At 34.9% G+C, this 15206-nt stretch overlaps 2 protein-coding genes across 2 annotated transcripts; one reads left to right on the top strand and one right to left on the bottom strand.

Annotated features, from left to right (window-relative positions):
• Positions 1 to 8729: 8729 nt before the first annotated feature.
• LOC139899886 (uncharacterized) lies at positions 8730 to 11384 on the top strand. Its single transcript, XM_071882711.1, has 2 exons — positions 8730 to 8985; positions 10896 to 11384. Exons 1-2 carry the CDS (start codon positions 8730 to 8732, stop codon positions 11273 to 11275), a joined length of 636 nt encoding a protein of 211 aa, XP_071738812.1. The 3' UTR covers positions 11276 to 11384.
• A 1918-nt stretch (positions 11385 to 13302) lies between these two features.
• On the bottom strand, positions 13303 to 14328 carry LOC139899885 (uncharacterized mitochondrial protein AtMg00810-like). Its single transcript, XM_071882710.1, has 3 exons — positions 14187 to 14328; positions 14046 to 14079; positions 13303 to 13945 (listed from the first exon to the last, which is right to left on the bottom strand). The coding sequence occupies exons 1-3, from the start codon at positions 14326 to 14328 to the stop codon at positions 13303 to 13305; spliced, it is 819 nt and encodes a 272-aa protein (XP_071738811.1).
• Positions 14329 to 15206: the final 878 nt, after the last annotated feature.

Raw genomic sequence — 15206 nt, 5'->3', positions numbered from 1 at the left:
AAAAATCTAGTTAAAACAACATTTACGGATATATGCATTTTTGTTTGAATTGGAAAGGTTTTTAAAGAATGAGAAAATGAACTAATAAAAGACCCTCTAGTCATTTAATATTTCATTTTCATCTTTTTTTTATAGCAAAAAACAAAAACTATATAAGCGAGTCATTTTCTTGAAAAAGAAAAGAACTAAAGGAATATAGAAGCATAAAGCGACCTGGCTCATGAGAACAAAATCGAAACTAAATATGCACTACCACACTAACCAATCAAAGACAATCGAAACTAAATTTACTACTACTCGTTATCTTTGACAAAGTAATATTAATTATTAGTTATAATAATTATTTTTTAAAAAAATTAGTTACAAAAACATTTACGGATATATGCATTTGTTTGAATTTAAAAGGTTTTTAAAGAATGAGAAAATGAGCAAATAAAAGACTCTTTAGTCATTTACTATTTCATCGTCATCTTTGAAGGGATTATAATTATAACAAATTTTAAAAAAATTAAAAAAATATTTACGGATATATGCATTTGTTTGAATTTAAAAGGTTTTTAAAGAATGAGAAAATGAGGAGTTTTTTTTGTTGAAATGGGGTTTTTTTTTTTTTTTTGAAAAAAAGTTACAAAAATAGAAATGTAAAAAAAAAAAAAAGTGTTACTCCTTAAACATAGGAATTCCGGAGTTCTAAACTCCGGATTTAGTGAGCCCGTAGTTCCAAACATCGGATTGTTGATTCTCTGCGTAAAAAATAAAAAAAATGAATCCGGAGTTCGAAAGCCGGATTTGGCGACGTGGCATTTTTTTTTAAAAGAATTGATCAGATGGTGTAATTTGGAGGTTTGCAGACACCACATGATGCTTGTTGTTGGTTAAAGTTTGGTGATAATTGTAGGAGATGAGGATGACTTGAGTGTTTGAGTTGTGTGTTGTGCATTAATTTCCACATCCCCTTTACCAGAAAACTAATCTTCAAAATGAATTTTATATCATAAATAGCTAGATGTATCAGTTTTTGTTTTTAAAGACAACATGCGTGGATTTGACCACATATACACTCAACTCTTAAAAAAAATGCCATGTCGTCGAATCCAGCGTTTCGAACTCCGGATTGACTTTTTTTTTTCTTTTACGCAGAGAATCAACAATCCGATGTTTGGAACTACGGGTTCCCTAAATCCTGAGTTTATAATATGAACGTTTTTTTTTCTTCATGTTTTGTGAAGTAAAATTTAGCCCGATTTAGAGTTTAGGGTTTAGGGTTTGGTGTTTTGGATTTATTCCTAAAACACCAAAACACCAAACCCTAAACCCTAAACTCTAAACTCTAAACCGTTCGTGTTAAAAACTCAATCTAAATCCTAAATCTAAACCCTAAATCTAAACCCTAAACCCTAAATTTCTAAACCCTAATATCTAAACCCAATAAACCCTAATATCTAAACCCTAATATCTAAACCCCGATAGCTAAAATCTCAAAATACGCTCGAAAAACACGATAATTGTTATATATTACTTCTTCGAGTGTTTTTCGGCCAAAATAAAAACATTTATCAAAAAGGGTCTCTACTAAATGTTCATATTTTCATGTCATCTATAATGTTCGTGAACAAAGTTTTTTCAAAAAACGAAAAAAAAAAAAAGTTTTTTGCTTCCCCCCGCTTCCCCCCGAATGGTTACTTCCCTCTTGATCCTGCCAATATATATATATATATATATATATATATATATATATATATATATATATATATATATATATATATATATATATATATATATATATACCTTGCATGTTTTTATGTAAAAAATTAAAAGATGTCTACCTAGAAATTGATTGATCATTCATATTCATATATTATATTTAAAGGGAAGAATCGAGCCATATTAATCTATCACCTTCGCATCATATAATTCACTGTTCTAAGTAGCCATCTTTTCCTTTCTAAACATTTGTGCTTTCAACATCATTTCCCATGGCCAATACCAGCAACTTCACCATCATCTTCCCTAATCGGGTCTTGGAGACGTACATCGACAACATAATCCTGTTGCTTCCATTTGTACGTGGCTTACCACGAAAAAGTTACGAGTTTTAATACTAAATACCGATGTAGTTTCACACACCGCTAATCATACCGCGGGCGAGAGCAATAATCGTACCTTTTGGCCGACAAGATATATGATTGGCTGTTTACAACAAAACAAGGTCATGGTCATTTAATCAAAAAGTACTTTGATTGGTTTATCTCGATTGATTGTAGTGGGTAATGATCCCACGCAACTTAGTCCATCTATTGAGTATAGTGCACATCATGATGTTGTTGTCGACTTCACAAATGTTCATGTGATGTGGGGCGGGTTGTTAGTATTGTTTCTTGATCAAGGTTCTGATGAGGCCGGTGGTAAGGTTCCTAGCGTTCAGCGATGATACACTTTACAGATTTGGTCATATTCCTGATCTATCAGCACGTAAGTAATACTTCCTGTGGTTTTCTAGCTGTTCATATAGAACAAGTGTCCAGGGGCAATGGGCGAGAAAAAACCGGTGACCTGTGGGTACTCAGTTCGTGATGGGCGGGTAAAATCATTAAATCTTACCCGCGGGTATGGGTACATGTAAGAAATTATACCCGTCGATGGGTCGCGGACGGGTTGCGGGTATATACTACCCGTCACGGGTAAAACCCACCCGATCCGCTAATTCATGAGACAATTTTTAAATTTAAATAGTAAGTTATACACATATAATTATTATATATAAAACGATTTTACTTGTAATTAAATAATAATGAAATATATAATATTACATATTACATATAAGTAAAAAACACAATTTTTACGTTATTTTATATGTAATTTGTACATATAGTTTCTAATTAATAATTTTTTTTTAAATTTTATTTAACTAACTTGTATATTTTATTACCCGTGGGTTTATCCGAGACCCACGGGTATTCACGCGTCACGGGCATGAGCGAAATATTTTTACCCGCGAGAGGGTATAGGGTCTCAACGAGCAAAAAAAAACCCCGACGGTCGGGTTGCAGGTTTATAGAATCCGCGTCCATGGCCCGCGGGCGCCATCCCTACAAGTGTCTCTTCCCGAAAAGAAGGTTGAGCACCGGTTGAGATTTCGGGTTTAAGAGTTGTCCTCATTTCATATAGAGTGAAATGCGTATAATTAATAATGTTAATAAGAATGATTATACCGTCGATAAGGCAATTCTGGTAGATAAATATTCTACCTTTATGGTTGTCGAGTCACATCTGGTCGCTAATGTGATGAGAAATAACTCAACCTTATGCCTCGGTGTTGGAGGCGGGGCCCTTTTGAGTTTCTTGAAGTCCTATTTGAAGATGGAGGTTCTCGGGGTTGAGATCCATGACCACATCTGCACTATAGTTGCAAAACATACTTTTCAAATGTCGGATGATATCCGATTATTCGATGCTAATGCATAAATTCTTATCAAAGTCATGTTTGGTTTGGAGGCGAAAGGTCAGCATTATGTGGAGTTGTTAGATGAAGGTTTGGGTAACTTTAACGCCATATTTTTGAATATTAACGTACCTGATGATGCAGCTCCTATGGGAGTATGTTCTTCTCCTCCGATTTTGATTACGATGACAATGCTTGAAGGCATGCGCTCACTTCTTAACGCTCACGGAGTACTCATAATCAATGTTATTTCCCTCGATTGTATTTTTATGACGAGATTATTCGAAACACGAAGGATGTTTTTCACAAGGTGTACGTGTTTGAAAATCTATTTTTGTAAATTAGTATGAAATTTTTTTTGTAAAATTTAAGTTTGAAAATCTATTTTTGTGAGAAAAAAAAATTGTAAAACTGTTGGCATTTGTAAATTTTTTTTTCTAAAAAATATATTTTCAAAAATAGATTTTACAGAAATAATTTCATGCTAATTTACAAAAATTGATTTTCAAGCACGTACATCTTGTGAAAAACATCCTTCACGTTTCGAATAATCTCGTCATAAAAAATATAATCGCAGAGAATAACATTGATTATGAGTACTCTGTGCGCGTCCAGAAGTGAGCGCATGCCTTCAAGCATTGTCTTCATAATGAAAATCGGAGGAGGAGAACATACTCCCATAGGCGATACATCATCAGGTACGTTAACGTCCAAAAATATGGCGTTAAAGTTACCCCAACCTTTATCTAACAACTCCACGTAACGCTGACCTTTCCTTTTCAAACCTGACATGACTTTAATAAAAGTTTTTGCATTAGCATCAAATCAACTGATATCATCCCACATTTTAAAAGTATGTTTTGCAACTACAGTGCAGATGTGGTCACGGATACCAACCCCGAGAACTTCCATCTCCAAATAGAATTTCAAGAAATTCAACAGGGCCTCACCTCCAACACCGAGGCATAAGGTTGAGATATTTCTCATCACATTAGAGACCAGATGTAACCCGACAATCATAGAGGTAGAATATTTATCTACAAGAAATGCCTTATCGACGGTACAATCATTCTTATTAACATAATTAATTATCTCACTCTCTATGAAATGAGGACAACTCTTATCGGGAAAAGAGACTTGTTCTATATTTAGTTCGAAAATTAAATAAGAGAATTTATTTATAGTAACAATATCACCTCCCATTTTTATCGTCCAACTTCTCGGTCATATTTACCAAATCAGAACGACATCAAATCACGTGTATTACGTGAATAATTCTCTCGGTAACCATAAAATTGAGATCACATTCTTTTAACTTGAAATCATTCATCGTAAATACTCCATTTATATGAAGATCACCTCCAAACTAAGTGAACCAATACAGCCTACTATTCATTCTCAAATACTCTGTAACAAATTACCAAGGAAACTAAAAAACATAGACCAGCATGTGGAGGGGCCAAGTAAAACCAAAACAAGAATGATAACTTTCGTGAATAGTTTCGGTACAAACTCGGGTTATGTTTTGAAGGTAAATCGTAACCGAATATCAATCTGTATTAGCCATTGTTGATCCTTTTTTATACAAATACAAATTCTTGATTAAAACAACCAAACTAATTGTTAAACTCATAGTGTTTGGTTACCGTATTGGAGAGTTAACATTTTTAAAATTGCCGTTTATCCTTGAATAGAAATCTAAATCTTTTTGTTAAATTTATTTCGTAGTAACCAGTATAGTCAACATTGAAAGAAATTAACAAAATTTCATGTGTCGTATACTTAACTTCATGGAGAAGATGAAGTCTTAATATTTTTATAAATTTACAATTTGACTATATTTTGAGATGTTATGATATATTATCAACACTTATATAATAACGATGTTAAACGACTCAACCGAATAGACAAACAAGCACGAGAAACATTGACTCGATCGTTATATCTGCAAGCATTCCACAAAGTTCGTTTCACATAGAGTTTGGTTAATTGGATTTAAGAAAACTAATAGTTATCCTACGTTTTGATTGGGAGTTTTGAATAATTTTGACCTAAGCTAATTCTTGCAATAACAAGTAAAGCAAATAACGAGACAATAATCAAATAATTAAGACGTGTTCACTTGATTGATCCACCTCTCAAAATTCGATTGTTCTTTATACTTGTTAACCCTTTTGATGTTGGATTAGTATAAGTTAGTGTCACCACTAAACCTCAATCAAATAAGCTCATGAATTCACATAAATGCACTAAATAGATTTAGTCACGTTTGAAAGATCATTAAGACGTTGACTTAGTTTAATTCACATAAAACCATTAATTGTATCAATCACTTGAATACAACTAACAATGTTATTTTGACTTAAAGTCTTTTGAAAACCAAGTTGTCTAGATCACCAAAGGTGTTGAAGCACAAATTGTCTCACAAATCAAATCACTAAGACAAGCTAAACAATCTATGTAATCAAAATAGAGCTAGAAACAATAATAACTATGGGTCATCCTCACATACTAATTATATGTTTTTGAACAGCGATTGGGATCATCTGAGGGGGACTAAACCACCCGTTGCGATCATCTCCCGTTTCGACTATGTCGATGCAACGATAATAACCCCGCTCCCATCGCTGCCCGGGAGGAAACCTTGAAACCGATCCAAGGGCACGACCAAGTAAAAAACCCCCCTCCCCTTTACCCCCCCAAACGATATGGGAAAGGTGCCATGGCTGGATACTTCATGGCAGAGATGAAATTGTATTTTTAATATATAGCCAACGGGGGTCGAAATCCTGACCTCCCCTAAAGGAGGCAGGCCACTAACCGCTGGACCACATCACAACTTCCGATTGATTATTTTTAATAGCTATCTTTGTTCTTTTTACTTTTTACTCTTGAAAGTTAAAAGGTTAGTCTACCTTGAAAGCTATAAGGTCCCTAAGTCATTATACATTGAGCCACTAAACTATAAATATAAATATATTAATAATAAGTGTATTTTATTTCGGATATCGGATTATCCGAATATCCGAAAAATTTGAAAAATTGATCCGATATCCGAATCCGAAAATCCGGATATCCGATTTTCGGATATCCAAAAATTCGGATATCCGAATTTTCGAATATTTTCGGATCGGATTTTCAGATAATTCGAATTGCGGATTCGGATTTGGATATTATGCCCCACCCCTAATAATAACAAATGATCTTTAGCCAAGCTGAATAGCATACATCCATTTTTTCATCCAAACATCAAATTATTTCAATAGATTAGAACAACATCATGCTTGGGGTTTCACAGTCAAGAAAACACTAATTATATAGCCAATCATGGCTAGATGAAACACAATCAAAGAAGAAATAGAGCAAACAACTACCATTATTACAAATAAAGGATAATTGTACCCGAATGATATGGAAATTACAAGAAATTGAGATGGATGATAAAGATCAATCTACTAAGTAAATCTAAGCACTAGAGCTCCAAGTTAGACATTGATCTTCAATGGATGGTGAAAATGATGATTTGTGTGTGAAATTCGAGGTGGAAACTGTTTCTCACCTGCAAAAACTCTATATCTTTTCTTTTATACTTTGCAAAACAGCTAGGCCTATCTGAAGTAGGAGCGCTGCTCTCCTTATTAGGAGTGTTGCTCCTTATAGCGTGGTGTGAGAGCGTCGCTCTAATAGACAGGCGCCTTATTGAAGATGATTCTGTTTAAGCATGAAATTGTGCTACTTGTTTTTCTTTTGAATAGTTGGACTATTACGCTAATGTCAACATTATATGAAAACCATAAAGGTAGAAGGTTTTTCATGTTTGGGTTACCCGGGAGGGCAAGTAATCCGACCCCAGCAAGATTACTCCCTGACTATTTCCAATCCTTCCCTAGCCACCACTAAATATTCGTCACATACGGGATTCGAACCTGAGACATCTTGCAAGGAACTCAGTGCCCTAACCACTGGGCTATCTAATGATGGTTAAATTAGTTATAATCAAAAGCTATGATATTTTCATTGAGAATCAAAGAATACTTGAAGATGAAAGATGGGAATAGTTTGGTTCTTATTTGATGGTTGACATAACAATAATAACTTGTAACCAAAATTACCCATTTTTCCAATTTGAATGGTTCATCATGCACCGAATTAGAATCCTTTTCATTTGCCTACAAAGTAAACCATCACAATAATTAGAGGAATTAGTTAATTAGTCAAGATTAATTATATTGGTTTTATATCTGCATTTTTATTTTATGATCCTTAATTTGAAAAGATGGTTTATTATTAGTTCAATATAGTTGGAATGTCCTAAATCACTTAAAGAGATAGGTTTGAACCCATTACTAGTCGGGTACCAGATTCTTAGACCACAAACATATATATTCTTTCCAAATAATAAATTAAGAGAAAATTTCAAGAACACAAATTCGGAATCAATTTTACAATTTGTTGATAAGCACGTACCCAAGTGGGCATGTTGTATGGCTTATATATATTGTGCTTATCAGATGTTGGTTGAAATGCAAGACGTACAATCCCACTTATAAGAAAGCAATATGTCTAGGCAGGCGGCTAGTAATGGTGGTAGTCGGAACATGATTGAGACTGCACCATCTAGACTAATTCGGCTAGATCGGCGGTTAACCACGGAGAAGAAATTACCTACGATTAAAGAAGATGAGTGTACAAGTAGTGATCACGGAAGCCAGCTTCATAACATTCATGGAAATCGTGCTGCAACATCTTCCTCATCGAATGTTTATAGTATCAAACATTATGCTTGTAATTAGTCATGTTGTTAACAATCAATAAGGATGGCTATATTTCTTAATAAATTTGTAGTTTCTACCGATCGAACCAATATGAAAACAAAAATATAAAGTGGAGAGACTAAAGATTAAACTAAATATTTTTTATTTTATATTGTATCTTAATCTTATTCTTATATTTCTTATATTCTTATATCTTATTATAAAAAGAAGAAAATAACTAAAAATATTAGAAGTTTGGTCAACAAAAAAGAAAAAAAATTGACCAGGAATATCGACATCACCCAGAGGGAACTTAGTCACCTTCGTGATCATATGCCACGCTAAAGATATGGGCATTGATAGGGATCGAACTAGTGACCTCTTGAAACTCAAACTAGTTAGGGTACGGTTCAGGCACTATCTACTTTGTAACCAAAAGAGAAATTGAGTTACATTCGGGTGAAAAGAAGAAATATATAGGAATGAAAAGAAATGTAGGATATTTTCAATATGTAAGGAAAGCCCCATATCTGATGAGGCGGACAAGCCTCAAGTCGGGAGGAGGACATGGCACCTGCTCGGAGAGGAGGACATGGCCCGTTCCCGAGGAGGAGAACATAGCCCATGCCCAGGGTCGAGGACATGGCCCATGCCCGGGGTCGAAGACATGGCCAATGTCCGGGGTGGAGGACATGTCCCATGCCCGCGGTGGAAGACATTCCTCATGTTCGAGGAGGGGGACTTGCCCCATGTTCGAGGTGGGGACTTGGCCCATGTATGAGGTGGAGGGCATGCCCCATTGTTCGAGGTGGGGGACGTGCCCCAAGTCCGAGGAGGATGACATGTCTCATGTTTGAAATGGAGGACATGACACTTGCTCGAGGAGGAGGAAATGATCCATGTTCGAAGTGGGGGACATGCCCAATGCCCGAGGAGGAGGATACGATCCATGTCCGAGCTTAAGCATATTGGCTCCCCATAGAAGATAAAACCTTGGGTAATCAAGCCCTCCGAGCGCGAGACCTATATCTGATGAATTGCACAGATTCCTTTTTAATTCTTTAACAACCTTTTCTTATATCTCTTGAAAAAACATTTACTCAAAAATCGCTATAAAATCAGTTTATTTTTTATTTATTACTTTCAATCATTTAACTCATAACAATATTCAGTCACATTTGTTTAAATGTAAAGATAAAATTGACAATTTATTAATTTAATTTAATTAAAGAATTAAAATTAACTGGAGATTTGAGGTTGTAACAATATAAGGATGTGGTCCGCATTTACATCTAGTCATGTATGAATCAGCCCATAAAACTACTTCCACTATTTCAATAATTCAATTCTATATGATCTTACGATAGATACATCCAATTATAACATGATTCCGACATGAAATACACCACACAAAAGCTATATTTGTTACATTTCATCATATGTTAAACAAACAACCATTAAGTAAAGATTCTTTGGTTAGTTACCGGGACTTGTTGTTGGATTCTTTTGTAACGGGTGTACCGTTTGATATTCCCGTTCGTTCTAAAATTATCGTTATTTTTAAACAAAAATTAAAAAATTAAGTATAGATTCTAGTGGGATGTGGTCATGTGGGTCCAATTGTCCAAACCACCACCTAAATCTCGCGTACATTGTACTACAAGGAATTTGACGGATTCGGCATTTGGTACCTTATTTGGTAGCCATTGAACATTTTTGTACTATAAGCAACTGTAATTTAAACTTGAAACATCTTTTGAGAAAATCAGATACTAACCCTAGCCCAATGTAATTTATGTAGGATATTTAAAAGATGTTCGATTTTGCCTTTCAAAAAGAAAAATTTACGTAGGATATTATTTTTTAGATTTTGTAATAACAACCCTTGTGTTTCCATTAACGTGTATAAAGTATTGTAAAATTTTATAACCGTCACTTAAAGTCAGTATATAACTATTATGTACAATATTTTTATGTACCTTAACAACAACTTTAAAATACCATTCAAGTGCAATAAGACAATAACTAATAAAGGGTGATCGACGAATGATTACTAATATGGAAAGCAAGGTCTGAACCGAACTTAGTGGGATCCGATTCTACCCAACAATTTTAAAATCGGTAGCTGATTCAATCTCCAATTTTAATTAACGTATGTAAAATCGAATCTCCCTTTAAAATCAGTCCTCCTTTTTCTCTGTTTTTATACACTAGTTTGTGTTAGACGATCTATGTTGCATATGTTTTATATTATTATTATTAGCCCATGTTCTATAAGGGCCAATTATTAGTTCATTAGGGTTATTATTTAGATGGCTATATCGGTCTAACATACTCAAGTATTTGATCATACATATTTTTTTTTACCTTATTTTTAACTCTGTCTATATGCACATCGAATATGAGCTGTTTAGAGCTGTTCTAAATAAGAATAAATTGCATAAAATTCTTTATAATTGATTAGTGGTATTAAAAATTTATAATTTAATAGAGGTAAAACCCTATTAAGAATCAGATGCAGTTATCAACTTATGCCTTGGGTGAAAGTGAAACACAAAAGTTAAGAACTTTGTTATCAGAATGGCTTTTCAAGAATCTACTGTCCGAATTTCACTAGCACTATAAAATTAATCTTATAGGTAATATTTACTATTAATTATAAAAGTTTAACATATTGGTTATTATAAATTGATGTCTAGGAGTAGAAAGTTTCGACATTGATCTTGATTTAAAGAAGGTAACAGTGAAAGGGAATGTAGAGCCGGACGCAGTCTTGCAGACCGTTTCCAAGACAGGAAAAAAAACTGAATTTTGGCCAAAAGAAACGTCATGTTGTGGTGGTCACAAAAAAGCAGAGGAACCAGTTGCTGCACCATCTACTGAAGCTGGAACAACATTGGAGCCTGTGGCCGCACCGTCTTGTGAAACTGTAAAACCAGAGGAACATGTGGTTGCACCATTTACTGAGGCTGAAAAGCCGGTGGCTGCACCATCTACCGAGGCTGAAAAGCCGGTGGAACCTGTGGCCGCACCATCTTCTGAATCTGAAAAGCCAACTGAACCTGTTGTTGTTGCTTGATCTTGTAGCAAGTGTTTTGAATGTTGGTCTTTATATGTCAGTAGTTGTGGGTTTGTTTGTGTAAGGTTGGAATTTGCTTGATAGTAAAACTCAGCCATCAGGAATAAATCTTGGCACTATGATAAATACAGAACATATGTCTGCATCAAAACTATATATATATATATATATATATATATATATATATATATATATATATATATATATATATATATATATATATATATATAGGGCAGGATCAATGGGGAAGTAACCAATCGGGGGAAGCGGGGGGAAGCAAAAAAAAAAATTCGTTTTTTGAAAAAACTTTGTTCACGAACATTATAGATTGGATGAAAATAAGAACATTTAGAAAAGACACTTCGTGATGAATGTTATTATTTTGGCGGGAAAACGATCGACAAAAATAACATTCAAGATAATATTGTTCGTGAAGAATGTTAACGTTTTTTTTGCATGTTTTGTGAAGTAAAATTTAGCCCGATTTAGAGTTTTGGGTTTAGGGTTTGGTGTTTTGGGTTTATTCCATAAACCCAAAACACCAAACCCTAAACCCTAAACTCTAAACCGTTCGTGTTAAAAACTCAATCTAAATCCTAAATCTAAACCCTAAATCTAAACCCTAAACCCTAAATTTCTAAACCCTAATATCTAAACCCTATAAACCCTAATATCTAAACCCTAATGTCTAAAACCTCAACATACACTCGAAAAACAAGATAATTGTTATATATTACTTCTTCGAGCGTTTTCCCGCCAAAATAATAACATTCATCACGAAGTGTCTTTTATAAATGTTCTTATTTTCATCCAATCTATAATGTTTGTGAACAAAGTTTTTTCAAAAAACGAAAAAAAAAAATTTGCTTCCCCCCGATTGGTTACTTCTCTCTTGATCATACCACTGTATATATATATATATATATATATATATATATATATATATATATATATATATATATATATATATATATATATATATATATATATATATATATATATTTAATCAAGAGGGAAGGGGAAGGCAAAAATTTTATTTTTTTGGTAAATTTTCCCACAAACATTATGATTAGGTAAAAATATGAACATTTGAAAAGACACTTTGTGATGAATGTTTATTATTTTGGCTAGTAAATGCTCGAAGAATAACATTCGTCACGATGAATATTATTCATTGATGGTGTAAGATTCATCGTGTTGAATGTTATTTTTCGAGCGTTTTTTGGTTAAAATAATAATATTTATCACAAGGTTTTTTTTTTTAAATATTCATTTTTTCACTTGTTCTTGACATTCATAACTAACTTTAAAAAAAAACATAAAAATTTTACTTCTCTCTTCCGTGTTAAAATTCATTTCCCTCTGGATTAGGCCTATATATAAATATGTTGGAAATAATAATGAAGACTTTATAAAACGTAAAAAAATTTCGAAAAAAAACGAATTCAACAAAATAAGAGATATATCCTGATGAAGCTCGTACCTAGAAAACGGCTAACATACGAAACTATCTATACCGAACTTCATCTACCTGATAACAAAATTAATTTCCTTGATCACATATGCAAATGATACAAGTGTATATATAGATTACATAATGGGCTTAAACCTACAAGGCCAAATACATGGGCCAAAAATCTAGGCTAACAGCCCCTCGCGGATGGAGCGGTAGAAGAGAGAACAGTCAAGATGGAACTAAACTCCTCAAAAAGAGATGATGGTAAGCCCATAGTAAAAATATCCGTGTACTGGTACCACGATGGAACATGAAGAACACGAACCTACCCTGTAGTCACGAGATCACGAACAAAATAAATATCAATCTCAATGTGATTTGTCCGTTCATGCTGAACAGGGTTGGACGAAAGGTAGACATCACTGACATTGTCACAGTAAACAAGAGTGGCCGAAATAATGCGCAAAGAAGTTCGCGAAGAAGGTCGTGTAACCAGCAGGTTTCGGCAACCTCATTAGCGACACCAAGATATTCAACTTCAACACTAGAACGTGACGACGTGTGTTGGCGCTTACAAGACCAAGAGAGCAGGTTTTATTTCCAAGGAAAACACAATATCCAGATGTAGACCTGCGAATAGAGGGGCACTCCGCCCAATCGATATCTGAATAATCCATAAGAGAAGCTGGCGAAGAAGAATGTAGTCCAAGACTAGATTAAGCGTCCCACGAACATAACGAAGAATCCTCTTAAGTACAGAGAAATGAGGCCCTCGAGGATCATGCATAAACAGACAAACCTGTTGAACCACATATGAGGTGTCTGGGCGAGTAAAAGTGAGGTATTGTAGAGTACCTTCAAGACTACAATACAAAGTAGGGTTTGTAATAGCAGGACCATCTTCCCCAAGCTTAGAGTTAGTGTCAACAACAGTCCTACTGGGGTTACAATGAAGCATACAAGCATACTCAAGAATCTCAGTAGCGTACTTCCTCTGTGAGAGAAACATCACAGTAGAATTGCGAGTCGCAGAGATCCCCAAGAAATAATTTAACGGACCCAAATCTATCATAGAAAACTCTCGATGAAGAGATTGTATGACCCGCCAAAGAAAATCTGTAGATGAAGTTGTTAGAATAATATCAGCAACATAAAGCAGCAAGTAAGCAATGTGTGAGCCTCGACGATAGATAAACAAAGATGAGTCGCACCAACTGTGAACAAGCACACACATTTAGAATAACATGCAAAACGATGAAACCAAGCACATGGGGCTTGTTTGAGCCCATAAAATGACTTTTACAAAAGACATACATAGTCAGGGTGTTCTGGGCCGAAATCCAGGAGGCTGATGCATATAAACGGTTTCAGTAAGAACACAGTTAAAAAAATTGTTCTTAACATCAAGCTAATGAACTGGTCAATGACGAGATAACACAAGGTTGAGAATAGTACGAATAGTAGCTGGCTGAACAACCGGGCTAAATGTCTCATCACGGTCAATCTCAATCTGCTGACAACGACCATTAGCTACAACACGCGCTTTGTAGCGACTCAAAGTACCATTTGCGTTATATTTGTGCCGAAAGAGCCACATGGAACAAACAATGTTCGCGTCCACAAGTCAGGGCACGAGTGTCCTAGTTTGATTCTTTATCAAAGCAGTATATTTATCGTGCATAGCACTTTGCCAATTAGGATCATTGAGGGCATGCGAAGGATATTTGGGAATTAGACATATATGAGTGATATGAAGGTTGAGGTGTTGAACAGTTCGTATGTTACCAATATGAGAATGAGAGATCATGGGATGGGTAGGAACTGTAGAAGGAGCGTAAGAGATGGTAGGCTGAGTTGTAGTGGAAGGTGGTGTAGAAATAGGTATGGCTCGCGGAGGGGGGTTGGTGGGGAGGGTTCTATAGTTGGTTCAGAAAGGGAAGTAGCGGAGGGTGTGGGTGTGTATTCTAGAAAATAGTATGACGGAGGTTGAGTTGGGGTCATAGAGCCATAAGAGAAAGTAGTTTCATCAAAAGTGACATGTCGAGAAATTATTATATCATTGGTGGAAAAATTAAGGCAACGGTGGCCCCGATGATTAGATGGGTAACCAAGGAAGATACATAGTGTTGAGTGAGGGGTGAGTTTATTGGTTGTGTTGAGAGGAGGGTAACACAAACAACCAAAAACCCGAAGGGATGTGTAGTTAGGTTGGGAGTTATATAAATGAACATGAGGAATCTCATGATAAATAGAATAGGAGGGAAGGATGTCAAGGAGATGGGCAACCATATTAAGTGCCTCAACCCAAAACGAAAGAGGTAAGTGTGCTTGAAAGAGAAGGATGTGAATGGTGTTGTTAATAGTGTAAATCATCCGTTCGGATTTTTTATTTTGTTGGGAGGTTTGTGGATAAAAGAAGCAAATGTGAATACCATTAGACAGAAAAGGCGAATTGAATGGAATGATTAGTTAATT

The sequence above is a fragment of the Rutidosis leptorrhynchoides genome, chromosome 3 (genome assembly GCF_046630445.1).
Source record: "Rutidosis leptorrhynchoides isolate AG116_Rl617_1_P2 chromosome 3, CSIRO_AGI_Rlap_v1, whole genome shotgun sequence".
NCBI lineage: Eukaryota > Viridiplantae > Streptophyta > Magnoliopsida > Asterales > Asteraceae > Rutidosis > Rutidosis leptorrhynchoides.
This window is presented reverse-complemented; position numbering and strand designations above follow the sequence as displayed.